This window comes from Lynx rufus, unplaced genomic scaffold (genome assembly GCF_022079265.1).
Source record: "Lynx rufus isolate CCGP_SWC_20201006 ecotype Redwood Valley unplaced genomic scaffold, mLynRuf1.p SCAF_13, whole genome shotgun sequence".
NCBI lineage: Eukaryota > Metazoa > Chordata > Mammalia > Carnivora > Felidae > Lynx > Lynx rufus.
The window spans coordinates 33,198,065-33,224,598 of record NW_025814827.1 but is presented as its reverse complement, the minus strand read 5'-3'; the positions used below and the strand labels follow the sequence as shown (position 1 = coordinate 33,224,598).

The following is a 26,534-nucleotide window of genomic DNA, read 5'->3' as shown; positions in this document are numbered from 1 at the left end:
TGGATTAAAAATTATTAGTACCTCATTCTTTTTTGGTACACCATAACATGATATAACATGGATAAATCTCAAAGACATTTATGCTAAATGAAAAACCACCAGACATAAAAGATCACATATTATTGGATTCTATTTGTAGGAGACATATCCAGAGAAGATAAACCCATGAAGAAAGTAGATCCATAGATACCTGGGCTGGGAGAATGAGTGCCTGCAAAGGGCACTCAATTAAGGTTTCTTTTTAGGCTTGATAGAATTTTCTAAAATTAGCTTATGGTAAGGATTGACAATTCTGTGAATATACTAAAAAATCACTGAATTGTATAGCAATCTTTAACAGTCTCCTTTCCTCAAATGGTGGATTAGAAAACACAAGAAACCTATGAGGAACAGAGAGAGATAAAGACATCAACAATCATCTTAGAGACACCCTGCTTTGACAATACCAACTTGGGCAGGAATAGTTCCTAACAGGAATCATTCTAATCCAAAACAGTTAAGTTCTTTACCTATTATCTCCACATCGGGACTTGCATTCTTTAAGCTGAAGTGCAGCTTAGAACCTGGTTTCATGCTGTGTCTCCCACTATGGGGCCTTTCTTGGCAACAGCATTTAGCTTTGTCTCAGGGAATACATACCAGCCGTTAATGGGAAGCTGTTAAATATTTTGTCTCTGTCATCATGGATGATACTATGCAGTTTGGTAGTACAAAATTACCATACCATCTCTACTACTTAAAAAGTCTTGGGTTAAGCTCTGGAGAATTTTCATAAGCAAATTCTTCTGTGTGGGCTGGATCAGCAAAAACTCCAATAAAATCTATTTCCAGGAAGAATGGACCATCCACTTTATCAGCCAGGGTGAATCCAACAGAAGAGATCTACATTGAAAATACAGAAATTGATCAAAATCTCATATACTGATACCATTCCTGGAGTTTTGAAGTTCCTGAGGTGATTAATATAACTAGGTCTTGGGGCACCTGGGTGGCTCAGTCAAGCGTCCGACTTCGGCTCAGGTCATGATCTCTCAGTTCATGGGTTCAAGCCCCACATGGGGCCCTGTGCTAACAGCCCAGAGCCTGTAGCCTGCTTTGGATTCTACAGCTCCCTCTCTCTCTGCTAGCATGGATGCGCAGGGCTCACTCTCCACTCTCTCAAAAACGTTAAAAAAAAAAAGAATTTAACATAGCTGGGTCTTGACACTATCAGCCCTTAGCAAGTACACCAGAGTTCTCAAATACTGTAACAAATGATAAGTGCAGGGCTGATTTTCTACCTTCTACTTTCTCTTCCCTCTCCAAAGTAGTGCCACTTCAGACTGGTAAGGTCAGCATGTATGTCTAATGGAGGTTCCTTGTAGCCCTCCTAAACTACAATACTTTTCACTATTTTGGAGCTAAAATAAAATGTGAGCAGGCTGAAATGATGACGACCATAGGAAATTCCTGCAGGATGGAGGTTTGGCTCACAAGATATGTCTGAGTCAACCTCCATATGGGAGTAACAGGGATGGCCTCAAGAATTTTTAGCTTTCATTTGCCAGCCCTCAAAAATGAACTGAAATGATCCTCACAGGAGTTCTGTTTCACTAAAGGGAACAGTTCTGAGTGAAAGTACAGGAAAATGTTACCTTATCAAGCAGAAGCTGGTACTGGGCGTCCCGGATTCTTCCTTGATTAGAGAAGAAAAATTTGGAGAAAGGAATCTGAAAAAGAAGCCATATACTTAACATCTCAAATGTCAGCAAGTGAGGCAGTTGTATGGAATTGCAACAATAATAGTTTAATGCTAATGTTATTTAATTCTAACGTTATAATTCTAATACATGCAGTTATGACAAGTGGCTAGTCATTTTGATCATCGATATACATTTTTTAAAAATGAAGTATTAGTTGGGCGCCTGGGTGGCTCAGTCAGTTAAGTATCTGACTTTGGGCTCAGGTCATGATCTCACGGTTCGTGAATTTGAGCCCCACATCAGGCTCTGTGCTGACAGCTCACAGCCTGGGAGCCTGCTTTGAATTGTGTCTCCCTCTCTTTGCCCCTCCCCCACTTGCACTCTGTCTCTGTCTCAAAAATAAATCTTTAAAAAAAATTTTAAAAACTTTAGATGGCTCCTGGGTGGTTCCATCGGTTCAGCTCAGGTCATGATCTCACAGTTGGTGGGGGTTCGAGCCCCGGATTGGGCTCTGTGCTGACAGCTCAGAGCCTGGAACCTGCTTCAGATTCTGTATCTCCTCCTCTCTCTGCCCCTCCCCCTCTCAGGCTCTGTGTCTCTGTCTCTCTCTTAAGAATAAACCAACATTTTTTTAAAAAATGAAGTATTAGAAGAAAACAGATAAAAACCTTTCTAAGCCAGAAATCCCAAAGGAAAAATGATACAGTAGAGTACAATTTAACCTTCTGACAGCAAAGACAAAGGATAAATATGTGTAACATTTATGAACAAAATTCTAATATCTTAAACACAAAACTTTCACAAATAACTGAAGTTTAATAACCAATAGAAACACGGGGAAGAGGGAAAATGGGCCCACTTGTATACAGCAGGTAGGTGTGCAGATTGGTACAACTCTTAGAGTGGCCAGCAACTGGGAGGCAAGAGTCTAGGAGGATTCCAAGAAGCCCCCTTCTGTATACACACACCCTCTTCCAGGTATTCATGCTAACCTCTGTTGCTGAGAAGGGACTGTGCACAAGTAAGGTCCTAAAGCAGCAGACCTTAATGTAGGGAAGATTATCCACTGTAGGCCCGATTTAATCACTTGAGCCTATAGGAGGCACTGGTGAAAGAGCCTAAAAGCATCAGCGATTCAGTGGGGGAGATCCTCCACTTTTTCTTCTAAAGGTGGAGGAAACGAAATGGCAAGGAATGCAGGCAGCTCCTTGGAGCTGAGAGTGGTCCTCAGCTGACAACCAGTCAAGAAACCAGGACATTAGTCCTACAATCACAGGAACTGAATTTGGCCAATAACCTTAATGAGCTTGTAAGTGGATTTTTCCCCAGAGCCTCCAGAAAGGAATATAGCCCAGGAGACACCTTAATTTTAGCCTTCTAAGGCCCAGAGCATTGAACTCAGCCATACCAAGTCCCAACTCATGACCTATCAAATTGTGAGCTAATGTGGGTCTTTTGAAGCTGCTAAGTTTACGGTAATCGCTCACAGCAACAGAAAACAGCAATATTTAGCAAAATTTGAAATGCTGTAACTTTGACCTACCAACTTCACTTTTAGGAATTTATGTTACAGATAGACTCTGACAAATATGTAATGGTACAGCTTTTTCTAATTAAAAAAAAAAAGGAAAAATAGGGGAATGGTTAAAAGATTACATTGCATCCACACAATTCAATACTGTACAGCTGCTTCTTTTCATGTAGATCTACACAGGATGCAATGGCAGACCTCTACAATGTATTAGGAAAAAAAATCTAGGGCGCCTGGGTGGCTCAGTCGGTTGGGGGTCCGACTTCGGCTCAGGTCATTATCTCATAGTTTGTGAGTTCAAGCCCCACATCGGTCTCTGTGCTGACAGTTCAGAGCCTGGAGCCTGCTTCAGAGTCTGTCTCTCCCTCTCCCTTTGCCCCTCCCCCACTTGTGCTCTGTCTCTGTCTCTCTCTCTCTCTCTCAAAAATAAAAACATTAAAAAAAAATTAAGGGGCGCATGGCTGACTCAGTTAAGCATCCAAATTAGGCTCAGGTCATGATCTCGCGGTGTGTGACTTTGCCCCACATCAGGCTCTGTGCTGATAGCTCAGGGCCTGGAGCCTAGTTCAGAATCTGTGTCTCCCGCTCTCTCTGCCCCTCCCATGCTCATGCTCTGTCTCTGTCTCTCAATAATGTTTAAAAAAATGTTTTTAAGAAAAATCTAGACAGAATACACAGTATAAAAATAAATTTTTTAAAAGCCTCAAAAAAATAATAACAAAAAATTTGCTAGAGCAATTGGGGAGTTCCTGGATGGCTCAGTAGGTTGAACATCCGACTTTTGATTTCAGCTCAGGTCATGATCTCACGGTTTACGGATTCAAGCCCCACATCAGGCTCTGTGTGGAGAGTGTGGAGCCCTCTTGGGATTCCCTCTCTCCCCCTCTCTTTCTGCCCCTTGCCCACTCATGTTTGTCTCCCTTTCAAAATAAACTTAAAACAAAACAATTTACCACAGCAACTGGGAACAACCCAGTGTCTATTAATACAGGAATCAACTATGGGAATTCCATTTAACAGAAAATGCCAGGGGTGCCTGGGTGGTTCAGTCGGTTAAGAGTCCAAATTTGGTTCAGGTCATGATCCCACAGTTTGTGGGTTCGAGCCCTGCACTGGGCTCTGTGCTAACAGCTCAGAGCCTGGAGCCTCCTTCGGATTCTGTCTCCCTCTCTCTCTGCCCCTCCCCTGCTCATGCTCCCTCCAACTCTCTCTCTCTTTCAAAAATAAATAAACGTTAAAAAATAAAATTTTTTTTTTCAACGTTTTATTTTATTTTTGAGACAGAGCATGAACGGGGGAGGGGCAGAGAAAGAGGGAGACACAGAATCAGAAACAGGCTCCAGGCTCTGAGCCATCAGCCCAGAGCCCGACGCGGGGCTCGAACTCACGGACCGCGAGATCGTGACCTGGCTGAAGTCGGACGCTCAACCGACTGCGCCACCCAGGCGCCCCAAAAAATAAAATTTTTTAAAGCCAAACAAAATAACAATAATGAAAAATAACTCCACAAAGCAACAGGGAAGCTCTCTAGGATTTAAATTAAAAAAAAAAAAAACCACTAAAGATGTACAAAGTTTGTTATTTATACTTTTGAGTAAAATTAGACAAAATAAGAACATGTATTCACATTTGCTTATATTTGCATAACAAAACTGCCAACTACACAAGAAACTACAGAGCGGCTCCCTAGAGCGGATGGGCAGGAAGAGTCAACAGGGACATGAGTGGGAGTGAGGCTTCTCACTGTACATCATTTTAGATTTTTGACTTGTGAACCAAAAAATTAATGTGCTGTTCAGATTACTTATCACCAAAAACACTTGTGGACATAAAAGTCTCAATTCAAAGCTCAGATTCCAACCCACCACTGCAGTAGATCACACTGCTCACATAGCAGATTTAAATGCAGTCACACCCTATTTCACCTGCTCTCTTCATTCCTGTCAGACAAACCTGGGGGGGGGGCCCCCCCATCAATTTTTCATTTTGCACCCTAGTTTCACACTTCATCTACCTCATTATTCAAAATATATTTTGGAAATGGAATCAAGGCTACCTGGTTGCCATTCAAGGAACATGTGTCATCCACCCTACTGTCCCCTCAAACTAATCTCTTCTATCTTTTTGACAACAATTCTCTAAGAACACTGTCTACATCAAAGGAACTGGATTTTTTTTAGCTGGATAAAAAAGCTAAGAAGAAACATTAAATCTTGCATTAAAAGCTTGCATAAAAAGAAAAGGATGAACAGTTGTTCTCTCTTTCCAAGGGACAGTAAGCTAAATTTTATAATTTTTCCATCATTTTCCTCTGTTTTCTCCCTGTAATCAGAGTAAATACTTAAGCATCTCACTTCTATTTACTAAAAGAGAATTATTCATGCAGAAGTTAACAGCAATTAGTAACATTTAATTAAAAACCTCTTGTGACTACACCTATTGTAATGAGCACTGAGTAATGTATATAAATGGTGAATCACTATGTTGTATACCTGAAACTAATTTAACATTGTAGGTCAATAACACTTCGATAAAAAAAAAAATCTCTTCCCCAACACTTTCCCTTAATAATTTAAAGAGAGCTGTTGCAAACAACTATTCTTTCTGGCCAAAGTTAGGACTACATGTATTTTCAAGGAAGAAAGTAATTGTTAACAATTAAATAGCAATAATACCAGAGAATAATTTGTCAGTGTGCAAGCCCTAAAAAATGTACATACCATTTATTCTAGGTATGTTATTTCTGAGAATATATCCCAAGAAAATAATTAAGGATATTTACTTCAGAGTTTGGCACAACAGTGAAAATCTCTGAAAACAATCTAAATGTCCAGTAATAGAGGAACAACTAACTAAACTGTCTTCTATTTATATAGTAAAATATCATAAAGAAATTTAAAATGATATAAAAATGTATCTCAGCAGGAAGTTGCATATGAAATTCAGTGAACAATATATGTTATAAAACAGCACTGACACAATAACATTTTTGTTAAAAAAATTTTTTGAGGCGGAAACAGAAAAATCTGGGGGGAGGGGCCAAGATGGCGGAAAAGCATGGAAGTTTTTTTTGCATCTCTCATCCCTGAAATGCAGCCAAATCAACCATAAACCATCTTGCACACCTAGAAAACTGATTTGAGGATTAACACAACAATCTGCACAACCTGAACCACAGAACTGCAAGGTATGCAGTGCAGAGAGGTAAAATGGAGGAGAGAGAAACCACCAAGGGCAGGGAGCTGTTTTTGCTGGCAGAGAGAGCACAAAGACAGGGGGAGAGTATAGGAAAAGCACCCCCCTCCAAAAGCAGCTGCAGAGAAAAAGGAAGAGTGGAAACAGCCACAAGGGTCTAAACAAAAAAGGGAGAAAGGAGAGGGCTTAAATTCCATTAAGACTCTAAACAGCAGGAGTGCAGAGTCTGAAACTTCATAGCTGGATACCTGGTGGAGCTCTGGTGGGAAGAGCGAATCCCCAGGAGCAGAGTGAGGTTCAAGGGGTCCTCAGGCCACACGAGGAGAGGCGGTTCCCCTTCTGGGAAGACATTTGGTAGAGGCTGTGCAGCCTCCCCACAGGCAAAGGTCCCAAAGGACCCCAGAGAATAACGACATTCCCTGGTGCTGGAACAAGGTCATTAAGGGTGAAGCCTGGTGCCAGATGTGTGTTGTTATTTACCATAATCCCTAAAACACTGCTGCTACACAATCATGCAAACTTTCTGGGATGGGCTGGCACTCAGCTGCAGTCTCTGGGCATCGACAGCAGCACAGTCTGTAGAACATTCCTAGGAGCAGGCTGGAACCCAGGCATTGCTCAGCGAGACCCTCCCCCAGAGGGTCTGAGCAGGTCAAAGCTGCAGTCCCTTAGAAGTGAGGTGTTGGGAAACACAGCCCCATCTGAGATAAAACTCAGGAGGGAGGTGCCACCTAGCAGCCTGACGGCTTGGTCATGGACAGTGTAGAAGTGGGGAGTGGACAGAATCCCTAGTCCAAGGAGGGATGCTTGATTGCTAGTTGGGGAGAAATGGGTGATGCCATTTTCACCCCACACGCCTGCACACACCACAACAATCCACCCCAGTAAGGCAAGCAGCGCCATGTAGTGGAGAACAGAGTCATTCACTAAGCCCCACCTAACTAGGCCAACCGTGCTCTTCAGGAACACAAGTCTCTCCACCAGCTTAGTTTACAGATTATAAAGTGCTTCATCGTTTGACTTCTACAGGAAACCAGATGTAATTTCAATAGTATTTTATTCTGTTCGCTGGCCCTTTTATTCAATTTTTTTTCTTTTCTTGAATACAAGAGAAAGAACTTATTTTCCATTTTTATTAAAAATATTTTTAATTTTTTCTACGATATTTTTTACTTTTTTGTAAATTTTTAAAATTCTATTTTACTTTCATCATTTCATTTTATTCTACTTTATTGTATTCATTTTTTCAAATTTTAAACATTTTCCTTTTTCTTTCCCATTTTTTTCTTATCTTTCCCTTTTTTCTCTATCAAGCTCTTTCAACAACCAAACAAAAACACACCTAAGATCTACCATCCTTCATTTGATTTCTTTGTGTTGTTTTTAAATTTTTTTCTTTTTTTTACTTTATTAATTCCTTTTCTTCCTTCAAAATGACAAAACTCCAAAAGAAAGAACAGGAAGAAATGAGAGCCAGGGACTTAATCAACACAGATACAAGCAAGATGTTTGAACCAGAATTTAGAATCACAATACTAAGAATACTAGCTGGAGTTGAAAATAGATTATAATCCTTTTCTGTGGAGATAAAAGAAGTAAAAGCTAGTCAGGATCTAATAAAAAAAATGCTATAACTGAGCTGCAATCGTGAATGGATGGCATGGTGGCAAGGATGCATGAGGCAGAGCAGCGAATCAGTGATATAGAGAACAAACTTATGGAGAATAATGACGTAGAAAAAAAGGAGGCAGCTAAGGCAAAAGAGGACAAAATAAGAATTACAGAATTCAGTGACTCATTAAAAAGGTATAACATCGGGAAAACCTGGGTACCTCAGTGTTAAGGTTAAGCATCTGACTTCCACTCAGGTCATGACCTCACAATTCATGAGTTCAAGCCCCACATCAGGCTTTGTGCTGACAGCTCAGAGTCTAGAGGCTGCTTTGGATTCTGTGTCTCCCTCTCTCTCTGCCCCTCCCCCGCTCATGCTCTCACGCTCTCTCTCTCTCTCAAAAATAAACATTTAAAAAAAAAAAAAAAAAAAAAGGAGTAACATCAGAATCCTAGGGGTCCTAAAAGACAAACAGAGAGAAAAAGGGAAATTTATGTGAGCAAATCATAGTGGAAAACTTTCCTAACCTGGGGGAAAGACACAGACATCAAAATCCAGGAAGCACAAAGAACTCTCATTAGATTCAACAAAAACTGACCACCAACAAGGCCTATCAAATTCACAAAATACTCAGGCAAGGAAAGAATCATGAAAGCAGCAAGGGAAAAAGAAGTCCTTAACCTACAAGGGAAGACAGATCAGGTTCACAGCAGGCCTATCCACAGAAACTTGGCAGGCCAGAAAACAGTGGCAGCCAAGAATTCTTTATCCAGCAAGGCTGTCATTCAAAATAGAAGGAGAGATAAAAAGTTTCCCAGGCAAACAAAAATTAAAGGAGTTTGACTACTAAACCAGCCCAGCAAGAAATTTTAAGGGGGACTCTCTGATGGGAGGAAAGATGAAACAAAACAAAACAGAACAAAACAAAAAATGACCAAAAGCAACAAAGACTAGAAAGGACCAGAGAATACCACCAGAAACTCCAACTCTACAGGCAACATAATGGCAATAAATTCATATCTTTCACTACTCACTCTAAACATCAATGGTCTAAATGCTCCAATCAAAAGACACAGGGCAACAGAATGGATAAGAAGACAAGATCCATCTATGTGCTGTTTACAAGAGACCCATTTTAGACAGATTGAAAATAAGGGGATGGAGAACCACCTATCATGTTAATGGTCACCAAAAGAAAGGTGGAGTCGGGGTGCCTGGGTGGCACAGTCGGTTAAGCGTCCGACTTCAGCCAGGTCACGATCTCGCGGTCCGTGAGTTCGAGCCCCGCGTCAGGCTCTGGGCTGATGGCTCAGAGCCTGGAGCCTGTTTCCGATTCTGTGTCTCCCTCTCTCTCTGCCCCTCCCCCGTTCATGCTCTGTCTCTCTCTGTCCCAAAAATAAATAAACGTTGAAAAAAAAAAATTCTTCAAAAGAAAGGTGGAGTAGCCATAATTATAACAGACAATCTAGATTTTAAAATAAAGACTGTAATAAGAAATGAAGAAAGTCATTATATCATAATTAAGGGGTCTATCCACCAAGAAGACCTAACAATTGTAAACATTTATGTTCCAAACGTGTGAGCACCCAAATATATAAATCAATTAATCACAAACAAACTCACTGCCATAATAGCAGGGGACTTCAACACCCCACTTACAGCAATGGACAGATAATTTAAACAGAAAATCAACAAGGAAACAATGGCTTTGAATGACACACTAGACTGGATGGACTTAACAGATATATTCAGAATATTTCACCCTAAAGCAGAATACACATTTTTCTCAAGTGCACATGGAACATTCTCCAGAATAGATCACCCTCACAGAATAGATCACCCTCAACAAGTACAAAAAGAGCTGAGATCATACCATGCATATTTTCACACCACAATGCTATGAAATTTGAAATCAACCACAAGAAAAAATTTGGAAAGATAACAAATACTTGGAGACTAAAGAACATCCTACTAAAGAATGAATGGGCTAAGCAAGAAGTTAAAATAGAAATTAAAAAGTACATGGAAGCCAATGAAAATGATAACACCACAGCCCAAAACCTGTGGGATGCAGCAAAGATAGTCATAAGAGGGAAGAATATAGCATCCACGCCTTCCTAAGGAAGGAAGAAAGGTCTCAGATACACAACCTAACCTTACACCTCAAAGAGCTGGAAAAAGAACAGCAAATAAAACCCAAACCCAGCACAAGACAGGAAATGCTATCGAACTCCCCCAAAAAACAGTAGAACAGATCAATGAAGCCAGGAGCTGGTTCTTTGAAAGAATTAACAAAATTGATAAACCCCTAGCCAGTTTGATCAAAAAGAAAAAGGAAAGGACCCAAATAAATAAAATCAAGAATGAAAGGGGAGAGATCACAACCAACACTGCAGAAATGCAAACATTAATACGAGAATATTATGAGCAATTATATGCCAATAAGATGGGCAATCTGGAAGAAATGGACAAATTCCTAGAAACATATAAACTACCAAAACTGAAACAGGCAGAAATAGAAAATCTGAACCAACCCATAACCACCAAAGAAATAGAATTAGTAATCAAAAATCTCCCAAAAAACAACAGTCCAGGGCCAGATGGCTTTCCAGGGGAATTCTACCAAACATTTAAAGAGTTAACACCTATTCTCTTGAAGCTGTTCCAAAAAAAAGAAATGGAAGGAAAACTTCCAAACTCGTTCTATGAAGCCAGCATTACCTTGATTCCAAAACCAGACAAAGACCTCACTAAAAAGGAGAACTATAGACAAATTTCCCTGATGAACATGAATCAAAAATTCTCAACAAGACACTAGCCAACTGGATCCAACAATACAGTAAAGAATTATTCACCACAACCAAGTGGGATTTATACCTGGGATGCAGAGCTGGTTCAAGATCTGTAAAATAATCAATGTGATACATCACATCAATAAAAGAAAGGACAAGAACCACATGATCCTCTCAATAGATGCAGAGAAAGCATTTGACAAAATACAGCATCCTTTCTTTATATATATATATATATATATATACATATATATATATATATATGAAATTTATTGACAAATTGGTTTCCATACAACACCCAGTGCTCATCCCAAAAGGTGCCCTCCTCAATACCCATCACCCACCCTCCCCTCCCTCCCACCCCCCATCAACCCTCAGTTTGTTCTCAGTTTTTAACAGTCTCTTATGCTTTGGCTCTCTCCCACTCTAACCTCTCTCTTTTTTTTTTTTTTTCCTTCCCCTCCCCCATGGGTTCCTGTTAAGTTTCTCGGGATCCACATAAGAGTGAAACCATATGGTATCTGTCTTTCTCTGTATGGCTTATTTCACTTAGCATCACACTCTCCAGTTCCATCCACGTTGCTACAAAGGGCCATATTTCATTTTTTCTCATTGCCACGTAGTATTCCATTGTGTATATAAACCACAATTTCTTTATCCATTCATCAGTTGATGGACATTTAGGCTCTTTCCATAATTTGGCTATTGTTGACAGTGCTGCTATGAACATTGGGGTACAAGTGCCCCTATGCATCAGTACTCCTGTATCCCTTGGATAAATTCCTAGCAGTGCTATTGCTGGGTCATAGGGTAGGTCTATTTTTAATTTTCTGAGGAACCTCCACACTGCTTTCCAGAGCGGCTGCACCAATTTGCATTCCCACCAACAGTGCAAGAGAGTTCCCGTTTCTCCACATCCTCTCCAGCATCTATAGTCTCTTGATTTGTTCATTTTGGCCACTCTGACTGGCGTGAGGTGATACCTGAGTGTGGTTTTGATTTGTATTTCCCTGATAAGGAGTGACGCTGAACATCTTTTCATGTGCCTGTTGGCCATCTGGATGTCTTCTTTAGAGAAGTGTCTATTCATGTTTTCTGCCCATTTCTTCACTGGGTTATTTGTTTTTCAGGTGTGGAGTTTGGTGAGCTCTTTATAGATTTTAGATACTAGCCCTTTGTCCGATATGTCATTTGCAAATATCTTTTCCCATTCCGTTGGTTGCCTTTTAGTTTTGTTGGTTGTTTCCTTTTACAGCATCCTTTCTTGATAAAAACCCTCAAGAAAGTAGGGATAGAAGCATACCTCGAGATCATAAAAGCCGTATATGAAAGACCCAATGCTAATATCATCCTCCAATGGGAAAAACTGGGAGCTTTTCCCCTAAGGTCAGCAACAAGACAGGGATGTTCACTCTCACCACTGTTATTCAACATAGTATTGGAAGTCTTAGCCTCAGCAATCAGACAACACAAAGAAATAAAATGCATCCAAATCAGCCAGGAGAAGGTCAAACTTTCACTCTTCACAGATGACATGATACTCTATTTGGAAAACCCAAAAGATTCCACCAAAAAACTGCTGGAACTGATCCATGAATTCAGCAAAGTCGCAGGATATAAAATCAATGCACAGAAATCACTTGCATTCCTATACACCAACAATGAAGCAACAGAAAGAGAAATCATGGAATCAATCCCATTTACAATTGCACCAAAAACCATAAAATACCTAGGAATAAATCTAACCAAAGAGGTGAAAAATCTATACACTGAAAACTATAGAAAGCCTATGAAAGAAATTGAGGAACACACAAAAAAATGGAAAAACATTCCATGCTCCTGGATTGGAAGAACAAACATTGTTAAAATGTCAATACTACCCAAAGCAATCTACATATTCAATGCAATACCTATCAAAATAATACCAGCATTTTTCACAGAGCTAGAACAAATGATCCTAAAATTTGTATGGAACCAGAAAAGACCCCGAATAGCCAAGGCAATCTTGAAAAATAAAACTGAAGCTGGAGGCATCATAATTCCAGACTTCAAGACGTATTACAAAGCTGTAATCATCAAGACAGTATGATACTGGCACAAAAACAGATCAATGCAATAGAATAGAGAACCCAGAAATGGACCCACAAAAGTATGGTCAACTAATCTTTGACAAAGCAGGAAAGAATATCCAATGGAATAGTCTCTTCAGCAAATGGTGCTGGGAAACTGGACAGTGACATACAGAAAAATGAACCTGGACCACTGTCATACACCATACACAAAAACAAACTCAAAATGGATGAAAGACCTAAATGTAAGACAGGAAACCATCAAAATCCTAGAGGGGAAAGCAAGGAAAAACCTCTTGGATCGTGGCCACAGCAACTTCATACTCAATATGTCTCCAGAGGCAAGGGAAACAAAAGCAAAAATGAACTATTGGGATCTCATCAAGATAAAAAGCTTCCACACAGGGAAGGAAACAATCAGCAAAACTAAAAGGCAACCAATGCAATGGGAGAAGATATTTGCAAATGACATATCAAATAAAGGGTTAGTATCCAAAATCTATAAAGCACTTATCAAACTCAACAACCAAAAACCAAATCATCCAGTGAAGACATGGGCAAAAGACAAACTTCTCTACAGAAGACATCCAGATGGTCAACCGACACATGAAAAAATGCTCAACATCACTCATCATCAGGGAAATACAACTCAAAACCACAATGAGATACCACCTCACACCTGTCAGAATGGCTAACATTAACAACTCGGGCAACAACAGATGTTGGCAAGGATGTGGAGAAAGAGGATCTCTTTTGCACTGCTGGTGGGAATGCAAACTGGTCCAGCCACTCTGGAAAACAGTATGGAGGTTCCTCAAAAATTAAAATAGAACTACCCTATGACCCAGCAATTACACTACTAGGTATTTACCCAAGGGATACAGATATGCTGATTTGAAGGGGCACATTCGCCCCAATGTTTACAGCAGTAAACACTGGCTATTGACAATAGCCAAAGCATGGAAAGAGCTCAAATATCCATCAATGAGTGAATGGATAAAGAAGAAGCGGTAATATATGTGTATGCGCATGCGTGTGTATGTGTCTACACACACACACACACACACACACACACACACACACACACACAAAATGGAGTATTACTTGGCAATCAAAATGAATGAAATCTTGCCATTTGTAACTACATGGATGGAACTAGAGGGTATTATGTGAAATTAGTCAGAGAAAGACAAATATCATATGACTTCACTCATATGAGGAATTTAACAGATGAACACAAGGGAAGGGAAACAAAAATCATATAAAAACAGGGGCGCCTGGGTGGCTCAGTCGGTTAAGCGTCAGACTTCGGCTCAGGTCATGATCTCACAGTCCATGAGTTGGAGCCCTGCGTCGGGGGGCTCCAGCTCAGAGCCTGGAGCCTGTTTCAGATTCTGTGTCTCCCTCTTTCTCTCTCCTCCCCCACTCATGCTCTCTCTCTTCTCAAAAATAAATAAATGTTAAAAACAAATCACATAAAAACAGGGAGGGGGTCAAAACATAAGAGACTCTTGAATATAGAGAACAAACAGAGGGTTGCTGGAGGGGTTATGGGAGGGGGGGATGGGCTAAAAGGGTAAGGGGCATTAAGGAATCTACTCCTGAAATTATTGTTGCACTATATGCTAACTTGGATATGAATGAATGAATGAATGAATGAAAGAAAGAAAAGAAAGAAAGAAAGATAGATCTGGAAGGTACACACCAGAAGTATTTTACCTTTGGGTGGTGGTGAATTTTTTTTCCTTTTCGGGATTTTCCAAATTTTCTGTATGAAATCCTAGTTTTAATAATTCATTATATTGGAGTGCCTGTGTGGCTCAGTCAGTTAAGCATCCAACTTTGGCTCAGGTCATGATCTTATGGTTCATGGATTTGACCCCTTATTTGGGCTCTGGGCTAACAGCTCAGAGCCTGCTTCAGATCCTGTCACCCTCTCTCTCTGTCTCTTTCCTGCTCACGTGTTCTTTCTCTCTCTCAAAACTAAACATTTTAAAGTAATAATAATTTGTTATATATACTATTCGTATACACGTGTTACATATGTAGTAATTTTTTGCTTATGTAACTATATTAATGCAGAAATATGCATCAAGTGTCTGTTATATGCTAGGCACTGCTCAGGTGCAGGGGAGACAGCAGGGGAGACAATACAGACAAGGTTCCTGCTCTCAGAATTTACAGAATTTATGTTCCAGGGGTGCAGGGTAGAAAGTGATAATAAAGAGACAAGTGAATGAACAAAATAATTTTACTTAGTGATAAGTTCTATGAAAAAAGTAAACAGGGTAGTGTTAGTGACTGGGTTAGAGGATACAACTCTAGCTACAGGGGTCAGGCATCTCTGAGGCCTTTTGAGCTGAGAGGTGAATGACAAGGAAGAACAAGCAGGTGAAAAGCCTACCAAGCAGATACAACATGAAGTACACAGGCTCTGAGATGGAGGTGAACTTGTTGGGTGTGATACACAGAAAAGGGGCCAGTATGGAGGAAGAAGGTAGGCAGGGAGACTGAGGATAAAGATGGGTCTGATACTGTAGGCCCAGTAGACCATGTTAAGGAGTTTGGGCTTTATTCTAATTGCAATGAGAAGCCACTGGAGGGTTTTAAGCATGTGACTGATGTAGTCTGCACTATGTGTTAGATCACTCTGGCAGCTGAGTGGAAAGTGAATTTTAGGGGGCAAAACCATGAAGAGGTTGCTGTAGTAAATCCAAAGGCCTGGACTAGGGTGAGTGGGAGAGATGGCTAGAATGGTCAGACTCTAGGTACAGTACAGGTGACAGAATATGCTAAACAGACTATATGTGGGGTAAGGGAGAAAGCAATCTAGAATGACCCTTAGGTTTAAGTATAAGCAAAACAGGGACTTTCTTTGGAGTTTATGTATTAAAAACCTTCAGTAGACAGAAGAAAAGAATGGGAAATTGAAATTCATTCCCTTAATTTCTACCTCTTTTCCTCTAGGTGAACATTTTTACCTTCTTAAAGCTTACTCTCACAAAGTAACAGTGCCTTATATTACCAAAAAATGAATAAAAATTTTGATTGTAAAATATGAAGTATTTATTGCTCCTAAGAAGACTTTCTCCTAAGCTAGGGATACTAGCTTAATAGATTTGCCTGGAAGAGGGGATGTGGTGGAAACTTAAGAAGAAACATCTACTTGGGCACAGAGCAGAGATGTACCCATGATTTACCATGGACCCGGCCATATCCTTATGAGAAATATTTACTGGTTAGGAAACTAACATTTATATTAATTAAAGAAAAAATCACTTATATAAATCTCACCCCTAGATCATCTTCCTTCTTTCTCCTTCCACACCTTCCAAAAGGGATTAATAAGGAAAAAAAAAAACAAAACAAAAACTACAGGATAGCCATGATTTCAAAAGACTTCATTTTCATACACAATAAAGACTTATGCTGTTACCTTGACCTCCTGCCAGTAGGGCCCCCCACGGGTGAACATGAAGTAACTGTACATTTGATTCTTCCTCTGGATTATATCCGTGTCCTGTCTAATATTCACCATCCAAGGCCGACCATCTCCACGTACACGGAGATACAGAGTGTTGAACTGGGACCAATCATAAGACCTCTTTCTCTCGAAAGGGCCCTAAGGTGCAGAAAGGAAAATTAAGTTCATCTCATTTTCCACCACTAGCAAAATTAGTCATCTTTTGAAGTATCAAAAGGATCCACTGGCATTTTTCTACCTAGTTTGCCCTTCTACCATAAGGAGGCAGATAAATCTGGGGATTATTTTTTTAGCATAAAATACTGACATAGTATTTATGTTTCTCTTTTTTTTAATGGTCACTTATTTTGAGATAGAAAGCATGTATGCATGCACAATTGGGGGACAGGCAGAAAGAGAGAGAATCCCAAGTAGGTTCCACACAGTCAGCACAAAGCCCAACGCAGGGCTCAAACTCTTAACCTGATCCGAGATCAAGAGTGAGACGCTTAACCAAATGCACCCCCCAGGTGCCCCGTATTTATGCTTCAAAGGTAATGTTCAGGACATGATTGGCCCAGGACAGTGTTGATATGTGGTAGGCACTCATATGTATCAATGAATGGAAATGAATTGCTGTATGTACCTTTTTTTCCCCTGGTCCTATCAAGTAATGGATTCTGAGTGGGCAGCGACAGCTGCCTTCCTATAAATCAGAAAACTATGAAAGAGCTCGAGTTTTAAAATCGCTATTTTATAGCAATAGCTACCATCCACTGAAAACCTACGTAAACACTGTGAATGCATAATTTCATCCTCACAGCCCTCTGAGATAGGTACTATCATTATGTTCCAGCTTACAAATGAAGAAACTGAGCACTCAACTAGGAAATGGTAGATCCAGTGCCATTTAATTCCAAAATCTATATTTAAAAAGAAAAAAAATTTTTTAATGTTTATTTATTTTTGAGAGAGAGAGAGGAAGACACAGAATCTGAAGCAGGCAGCAAACAGCCCGATGCGGGGCTCGAATTCACGAATTGTTAAGATCATGACCCGGGCTGCAGTCACTCAACCAACTGAGCCACTCAGGTGCCCCTCCAAAATCTGTATTCTTAACAACTACCTATACTGTCTCTCATGGAAAATGGAATTTAGTGTTAATTTAAAAAGGTGTTTATCGGGGCGCCTGGGTGGCGCAGTCGGTTAAGCGTCCGACTTCACCCAGGTCACGATCTCGCGGTCCGTGGGTTCGAGCCCCGCGTCGGGCTCTGGGCTGATGGCTCAGAGCCTGGAGCCTGTTTCCGAATCTGTGTCTCCCTCTCTTTCTGCCCCTCCCCCGTTCATGCTCTGTCTCTCTCTGTCCCAAAAATAAATAAACGTTGAAAAAAAAAAAAAATTTAAAAAAAAAATAAAAAGGTGTTTATCTACAGCATTCTCAAAGATAATCTGATTTCAAGAATAGCAGTGCTCAGATATGAACTATCTTACTTACTAGCTGTGTAACTTTAGACAAGTTGTTAACTCTCCCAAAGCCTCAGTTTCCTCATCTATAAAATTAGGATGACCACGCTTTACAGGATTGTTGTGAGGAATTAAAGGGATATATGTATATACATGTATATATGTATATGTACATGTATATATATATATGTATACATATATATGTATATATATGTACATGTGTATATATATATATATATGTATATATATACACACACACACACAAAGTAGCAAGAGGACTGGCAAGGCACACTTAATAAATTGTATCGCCTATTTTCATTACTCCGCAGTGTTTATCCAGCCATAGAATTATTTTCCACTGTGGAATGACCAAATCCATTCTGTGGATTTCAGGCACTGGAAAGAAAAAAAATCTTTATATGCATACTTGTCTCTGAAAGAACACATACCTTTCTTTCTCATCATTATCTGGAGAGAGGGACCCTGGTAACTAACATTTGCCTTTCTCCTTAGAGTACAATAGCCAAGCAAACATCCAGAGGCTATGGCCAAGGCCAGGCATGAGAGCCTGTCCAGGTAGCCCTGAAACAACACCCAGTCAGCAAATTTGCAAAAAGCCATAGACTGGTTGTGAGACAAAGGAGCTAACCTAAGTAACTCTAGAAAATAATGCTCTGATGGGAAACTGTAAAACTAAAGACAAAGGAAACTATATATACCCAGTGTACTCTAGTTGGTAAAGTTGTTTCTCACAGGGTTATGGGTTAAAAGTTCTGAAACTGCTGGGGCGCCTGGGTGGCACAGTTGGTTAAGCATCCGATTTTGACTCAGGTCATGATCCCATAGTTTGTGATTTTTTTTTTTTTTAATTTTTTTTTTTCAACGTTTATTTATTTTTGGGACAGAGAGAGACAGAGCATGAACGGGGGAGGGGCAGAGAGAGAGGGAGACACAGAATCGGAAACAGGCTCCAGGCTCTGAGCCATCAGCCCAGAGCCTGACGCGGGGCTCGAACTCACAGACCGCGAGATCGTGACCTGGCTGAAGTCGGACGCTTAACCGACTGCGCCACCCAGGCGCCCCTCCCATAGTTTGTGATTTTGAGCCCTGCATCAGACTCTGTGCTGACAGCTCAGAGCCTGGAGCCTGCTTCAGATTCTGTTGTCTCCTTCCCTCTCTGCCCCTCCCCTGTTCACACTCTCTTTCTCTGTCAAAAACAAACATTAAAAATAAATAAATAAATAAATAAATTTTTTTTAATTAAAAAAATTTAAAAGTTCTGAAACTGTTTTGCATGTACACTGGGGTTGAATTAACAGGTTAAGTTGATGGTAACTAATGGGAGACAGGTTTCTCACATTATTACAGTACGAAGTTATAGATAAGAGGGAGAAGCTGAAAATGAACCACATGGTACTATATTAGAGTCAGCACGGTATGAACTCCTATTTGGCTTGTACAGAAATAGTTACAGACGTGTTTCCACGATTGGTATACATCCCTGTATTTCCTGCTGTGTCCATTGAGAGGTCCTGGAAGTACTGTCAACCCAGTAGCAACAAGAATACTCAGCACCCAGATCTGGGTTTCTAATACCATTCTCCAAAAAAAGGCATCAGGGCTCTTTTGGGAAATGGCTAGTTCTAGGTCTGGGACAGAGAAAATACAAAATGTGCTTAGAGCATCTTATAGTGCCAGAAAGTTCTAAAAAACAAAAAAATGGAGGCATGTCAAAAGGACAAAAACCAACTTGAAAGAGCTTCCAATGGCCAAAGCTGGAACAATTTGAGCAACAAAATAAATAACATAGCACTGGATTATAACCCGAAGTACGAGTCCATACAAAATGACTGGCTGACTAAATAAAGTCGGAGAAAAACAAAACTTCTTCTCTGAAGAATACCCAATAATATATGAAAATACCATCCCTTTAAGGAGACAGAACTTAACCCCATGCCCTGCTCCCATGCCTTGAATGTAGGATGCTCTTAGTGACTTGCTTCCAAAGAAGAGTATGGAAAGAAGAAAAACAAATAGTAACAACAGAGTAATCTGGCAAACACTATCCTGACCAGGGGATCAAGGTTAACACATCAGTGATAAGTCACATTGCTAGCATGTACTCCTGATATGATGTGATGAAAACAGTACTTCAGCTCTGTGGTATTCTTCCTAAAAAACCAAAAACCCAGTCTTACAAGGAGAAAAAACATCTGAAAATCCCAAATTGAGGATTATTCCACAAACTACCTGACCAGGATTTCTCAAATCCTCAGGAAAAATAAGGAAAGACTAAGAAACTATTACATGGTAGAGGAGCCTAAGGAGACATGACAACTAGATATAATGTGGTGTCCCGGCTGGGATCCCGGGACAGAAAAAGTACAAGTGGAAAAACTACTGGAATACAAATAGTGTCTGGAATTAGTTAATAGTAATGTACCAATGTTGGTTTCCTAATTGTGACAAATGTACGAAAGCAATGTAAGATAGCAACAATTGGAGAAGGTGGGTGAGGGGCATATGGAGCCTTCTGTACTATCTGCACAATTTTTCAGTAAAACTAAAACTTTTCTAAAATAAAAAAGTTTACTTAAAAAAACAAATAAAAACTACATGCTGACCCTACATCCACCCTAATGAACCTCTGGCCATCACAGGGACTGTGGTCTATTAGAGAAGACGCATATCTCCCGAGATCATTGTTCAAATGTCTGACTTCTCAGAGCTCCTCAAACATAAGAATGTCCCACCCTGACCCAAAGTGATGCCCAGAAACAAGTGCCCCCTCCTCAGGAACCGCTTCCCCCTTATGCTTTTGCTTTACACATGTGCCCTGTAGTTACTTAACCCCACTGACACAGATGACCTACCAGGTGTTTTCACTCATAGAAACAAAAGCTATCTGTAGGGGCAACTGAGTGACTCAGTTAAGCATCCAACTCTTGATTTTGGCTCAGTTCATGGTCTCACAGCTCCTGAGTTCGAGCGGCGCAATAGGATTCTCTTTCCCTCCCTTTCTCTCTGTCCCTCCCCCACTCGTATTCTCAGTCTCTCAAAATAAATAAACTTCAAAAAAAAAAGTATTTTGTTTAAAAAACAAAAAAAGCTATCTGCTACAGTTCATACTACAATGAAATTCACCCCCGTTCACTGGAAAACTGAGGCTCTGGGACTTCACTTACCCTTGGAATCCTGGATATCATTGCACAGTACCCACTGCGGCCACTTTCCCCATCTTTAGGCGCCTCAGAGCTCAGAGTTCCATACAGCAGTGCACTCTGATTATTCTTGCCCATTTTCAGGAACACTTCACTTCTGCCTCCAATTGTCTTATCAGAAGTCACCATCCACTTATCTAAGTCCTCTTTTCCACGGAATTGCCAGACAACCTTGGCTTGTTCCAGCAAGACCTCATGCTGAGGGCGGCCTTCAGGGCCGATCCAATAATTCACAATATCATCCTTCAAACGCCTACAGTGGTTCTTTATTTCATCTTTAATTGCCTTATCAAAACTAACTTCCGGCTTTTCCTCTGGAGAGGTTATATCCAAAGCAACTTCTCTCTGGTGATGTCCTTGCAAATCCCCTTCAGTATTCCTTTGAGAGGTTTTGCCAGGAGCAGCCACAGGTTTCTGAAGACTACTAGAACAATAGTCTGCAAAGCGATTACCCAAAAATGGACATGAGGAAACACTTGGCTTCAGGCATTTTCTGAAAATATAAGCGCTACTCAGAAACTTGTGAACCAAAGCCATAGTAAGATAAAATGTAAATTTCTCCCTGGGCTACAAAGGAAAGAAGCTTCAGCAAATAGCTCAATTCCACCTAGAAAGGAAAAGACATTGAAGAGTTACCAGGGTAGCAATGACTGCATCACAATTTCAAATTCAACAAAGACATGTGTTGTGAAATTCATGAACTTATTTTCTAATTCTATAAACACTTCCCCAGGGCCTACTATGAACATAAGCCTGTTTACGCAGTATATAAAGAAAGTATCCCCCTGCCTCGTGAAAAAATGAGAAGAGGAAGAGAAACACAGGCCCACTTCATGGAGTTAATTATTACCTCAAAATAATTCAAGTATGTACTTCAAAAGGTTGTGTTGACCTTAAACCAAATTTTTATGCTGATTCTTATTTTATTTTTATTTTTTTAATTTTTTAAAGATTATTTACTTTTTGAGAGACAGAGCATGAGTGGGGGAGGGGCAGAAAGACAGGGAGATACAGAATCCAAAGCAGGCTCCAGGCTCTGAGCTGTCACCACAAAGCCCGACGTGGGGCTCTAACTCACAAACCTGAGATCACAACCTGAGCCGATGTCGGACGCTTAACCGACTGAGCCACCCAGGTGCTCTTATGCTGGATTTTTAAAGAAATCATTGATACCTAAAATAAAATACTGAACTAATTCACTCCAAGACCTAGGATAACTGACAACATTTTAGCACTTCATCTATACAAACAGGGACTACAGGGTACATTGTATGTGGAGTCAGAAAACATGCCCACTTACTAGGTTATGAACATTGTGAATATTGGCAATTTCATACGGCTAAACCTAATAAAGCTCTTTATCCTCTGGTAAAGCTATAATCTTTTGAAGCCTCCATTTCCTCAGGGGTGAGGCTGTGTTAACACCTCCTCTACTTACCATAAGGTATTCTTCTGAAGATCAGATGGAATGAAGGCTACAAGAGCGTTCTCTGATCCAGTAAGGTTTTCAAACCACCTGGCATATATTATCTCATTTAAGGCACACAAGGCTCCTGTAAGACAAGCCAGGGAGATATTTTCTTTCTCTAGGAAACAGACACCAACAGATGAAATGATTTGCCTAAGCTCACACTGCTAATCAGAATGGAAGCTAGAATTAGAACCCTAGCCTTGAGTCCTTCCACTAAATGCTGCTGCTTCTAGTAAAAACATCAGCAACACAAGTTCTATAGCTCTAGTAAAATAACAACTTTGGCTAAACAGTTCTCTCTCCTACTTACTCCAGCTACCCCTAAGAGGAAATAAAAGTTGCAATGCCAATTTCTTTGTCTTTCTCCTATCTTGGCCCAAAGACCAGGAGAAAGGAAAAACAAAAACAAAAATTCATCCACTAGTCAGAACATGGTGCTGAATGAGGAAATAAACAGAACACTAAAAACTTAAAAGAAAAAAAGAGCCTCAAAAATGCCAAAATCCAACAATCTGGCTCACCTGCTTCAACTGCCTAGTAGTCTACAACTAAATGGCGCCCAGACCACCCTAACTACAACCAAGGAGTGGTCAATCTTCTAGAGTGCCCCTCCTCCCTCATTCCTCACATCAGGGGAATCACCACTTTCTTTCTTCTAGAACACTGCACTCTGCTCCCTGCCTCCAGGCTTGCTGCCACCACCTCTACCTCATCCCACCTCTCAGCATCTAGAAGGGCCTAAAACATAAAACTGATCACTTATCTTCTCTGATTAAAACACATGTGGGACTCCCTCATGGTCTTCAGAATAAAGGCCAACTTTCTCCACAGGGTCTAGAAGACTCCACATCTGGCCTCCATTCATCTCCCCAACCTCACCTCTAGTCACATCCCACTCTCTACTCCAATCCTGGCTAAACACCTGTGGTCCACCAAGTGCCAACCAATACTCCCTTCTCTGGGCTTCAGTCTTTGGCTGATTGCTGTTCCTAGGCCAGGAATGCCCTCCACAGATTTTGCCTAGCTACCTTATCCTTTGGAACTCAGCTTCAACATCCCTTACCCCTCCAAGAACCCTTCCTTGACGATTCAACTTCACCAGCACCTGCATCCCTCTAATGTAATCTTACTGCATCCTGGGCTTACACTTTCCCTACTACAGTTTACTACAATTTCTTCATTAGTCTCTTCCATCAAGACACTCCAGTCTGGCGAGGGAGACCATCCTCACTGTGGTACTTCCAGCTCCCAGGATGGTGCCAGGCATGCAGGAGACTTGTAATATATGTTAAATAATACCTCCACAATTCCCCACTTCCTCAACCGGTGTCTTGGTTCAGGGTCTTATTGCTTCTTACCAGGACTACTGTAACTTCCCAACAAAGGGCTTCTCAAACTTTAAGTGCTTATGAATTGGGGCATCTCAGTAGCTCAGTGGGTTAAGCATCCAGCTTTTGACTTTGGCTCAGGTCATGATCTTGCGATTCATTAGTTTGAGCCCCGCATCAGAATCTGTGCTGACAGCTAAAAGCCTGGAGCCTGCTTCGGATTCTGTCTGTCTGTCTGTCTCTCTCTCTCTCTCTCTGCCTCTCCCCCACTTGTGCTCTGTCTCTCTCTCTCTCTCTCTCTCTCTCTCAAAAATAAGCATTAAAAATTTTTCTTAAATCACTTTAAAAGCAGATTCTGATTTAGTAGGTATAGGATAAGGCCTGAGATTCTGTATTTCTAACAAGCCCCCAAACGATGCCCTTGTCATTGGTCCATAGGATACTCTTTAAGTAGCAAAATTCGAACACATCTCCTTGACTCTGATCTCCTCTACTTCTCCCGATCTATCCTTTGACAGGCAACAAAAGGGATTTGTCTAAATCTGACTGCACTCCCCTTATAATAAGTCAGCAATTCCTCCCCAGAAATTCAAACACAAGGCCCTCCAAAATGTGCCCAAGTCCCGATCTATTGCCTCATATCCATGGGCAATAACCTCAGCTCCATCAAGACCAACTGTAGGGGCACCTAGGTGGCTCAGTCAGCTGAGCGTCCAGCTCTTGATTTCGGCTCAGGTCATGGGATCAAGCCCCTTGTGAGGTTGTGTGTTGAGTGTGGGGTCTGCTTAAGATTCTCAGTTTCCCTCCCTTTGCCCCTCTCCCCCGCTTGTGCACGGTCTAAAATTAAAAAAATAATAATAATTTTTAAAAAAGACCAACTGTAATCCTGTCTGAACACATACCAAAAAAAAAAAAAAAAACCCACTGTTGAAGCCACAAAAATGACCAAATATTCTACTATCTTGGCTAATATGAACGACTAACATATCTTTTTTAAGTTTATTTATTTTGAGAGAGAGAGAGTCTGTGAGTGAGGGGGGCAGGGCAGAGAGCAAGAAATGAGACAATCCCAAGCAGGCTCCTCACTGTCAGTGCAGAGCCTGATGCAGGGTTCGATCCCACAAACAGATCATGACCTGAGCCAAAGTTAAGAGTCTGGACACTTAACCGAGAGCCACCCAGGTGCCCTGAATGACTGGTATATGTTGACCAATCATGGCATTAGCCTAACACTAGATAGATAAGACTTCACATTCCCAGTCATAGAATTACCTCCACTTCCAGACTACTTTCCCCCAAATCACTTAACACAAACCTAAATCCAATAATAAATCCCTTTTAACACTCTCTTACTTAGATGTTACATGGTTTCCTATGGTATGTGTTTTTTCTCACTGTAAGAAGTAATAAGCTCATGTTCAACTATAGTCATGTTCCTGGTTGCCTTCCACCAGGGGGCAATGACATTACTATTCCTCCATATTCTCCTGACAATCCGTGCATACCCCTCTTTCGCCCTTACATAATGTTAGAATATCACTTTTATCTGTCTACCTCACTAGTGTGACCTCCTTAATCATAAGGACCATGGCTTAAACATAACTGATGCCCAATGATGTTTGCTGAATAAATGAAAACCATGCAAACAGTATATTTTCACATGGACTAAAAAAAGAAGGGAACCAGGAAATTAAAAACAGTTGATCTGAGGTCCTGGAATCAAAGGTAATATTTCAATTTCCCTCACCGATTGTGCTTAAATAATTTTATCTCTATATATTAAGGAATTTGGGAAACAAATGATAATCCTACAAAATGGAATTTGTACAATCATAAAAGATTCTCGAGAACCCCAACCATAGGCTACACTACTAAGTGGCAAATAAGGAGGAATCCAAACTGCATATATACAAATATTGCAAGCATAAAAATGCAGAGACAAAAAAGTTTTGGGTGGCGAAAAAAGGCTTAAAGCTGTATATAGGATGGGATTATGAGTAACATTATTCACCCTATTTTTCACATTCTTAATAGTGCTGTTACTTCTCTAATAACATAAATTTAATTATAAAATTTTGCTTTGTATTTTTACCAATAAACATAAAGTAAAACCCATCAAATGGATGATCCGGTGCCGAAGTTGATGAATTTTGACGGCAACGGAACCCACTGAGCTAAAAGAGAGTAGTCTTAGTAAAGATTATATACCCAGGGCTTACCACGTGCCAGAAACTGTTCTAAGTATATTTCATTGACTCCTCACAACAACCCTGAGAGAGGTGCTATAACTGTTCCCATTACAAAGACGAGGAAACGGAGGTTCCAAGAATAAATTAACCGAGGTCATACAGCTAGTAAGTGGCAAAACTAACCCTCGACCCCTGTGTTTTAACTCCGGATCTGATTCGGGGGAACGGTCGGGACCGTGCCACGGAGAGGCAGCCCTGTCAGGCCTCACCTGCTGGGGCTGTGTGGCCCTCCCACGTCCCGGACGCGCTAACAGCCTGCCGGTGCTTGCTGGCCTCCCCGCCGGAGCGCGCGAGTGACTTCCACCCGGATCTCCGCTTTTCCCCACCGGGTACTCCACTTTCTTCGTGTGCGTCCGTCTGCTTTTCCAGTCCGGCGCCAAACCAGACCTTAGGGCACTAGAGTTCCGGCCGAGGCGCAGTCCGGAGAAGAGAAACAAGATTTCCGGAGCCCGGCGAA

General features: G+C 40.8%; 1 protein-coding gene across 3 annotated transcripts; it reads right to left on the bottom strand.

Annotated features, from left to right (window-relative positions):
- Positions 1 to 112: 112 nt before the first annotated feature.
- On the bottom strand, positions 113 to 26,534 carry NDUFAF1 (NADH:ubiquinone oxidoreductase complex assembly factor 1). 3 transcript variants are annotated; one of them, XM_047075293.1, is made up of 6 exons: positions 26,287 to 26,533; positions 22,468 to 22,582; positions 20,994 to 21,636; positions 16,318 to 16,503; positions 1,635 to 1,709; positions 113 to 882 (listed from the first exon to the last, which is right to left on the bottom strand). In XM_047075293.1, the coding sequence occupies exons 3-6, from the start codon at positions 21,564 to 21,566 to the stop codon at positions 733 to 735; spliced, it is 984 nt and encodes a 327-aa protein (XP_046931249.1). In that variant the 5' UTR covers positions 21,567 to 21,636; positions 22,468 to 22,582; positions 26,287 to 26,533; the 3' UTR covers positions 113 to 732. The 3 variants fall into 3 exon arrangements, with proteins under 3 accessions (XP_046931249.1, XP_046931250.1, XP_046931251.1); XM_047075294.1 differs by lacking the exon at positions 22,468 to 22,582 and having other exon boundaries at positions 26,287 to 26,534; XM_047075295.1 differs by lacking the exon at positions 16,318 to 16,503.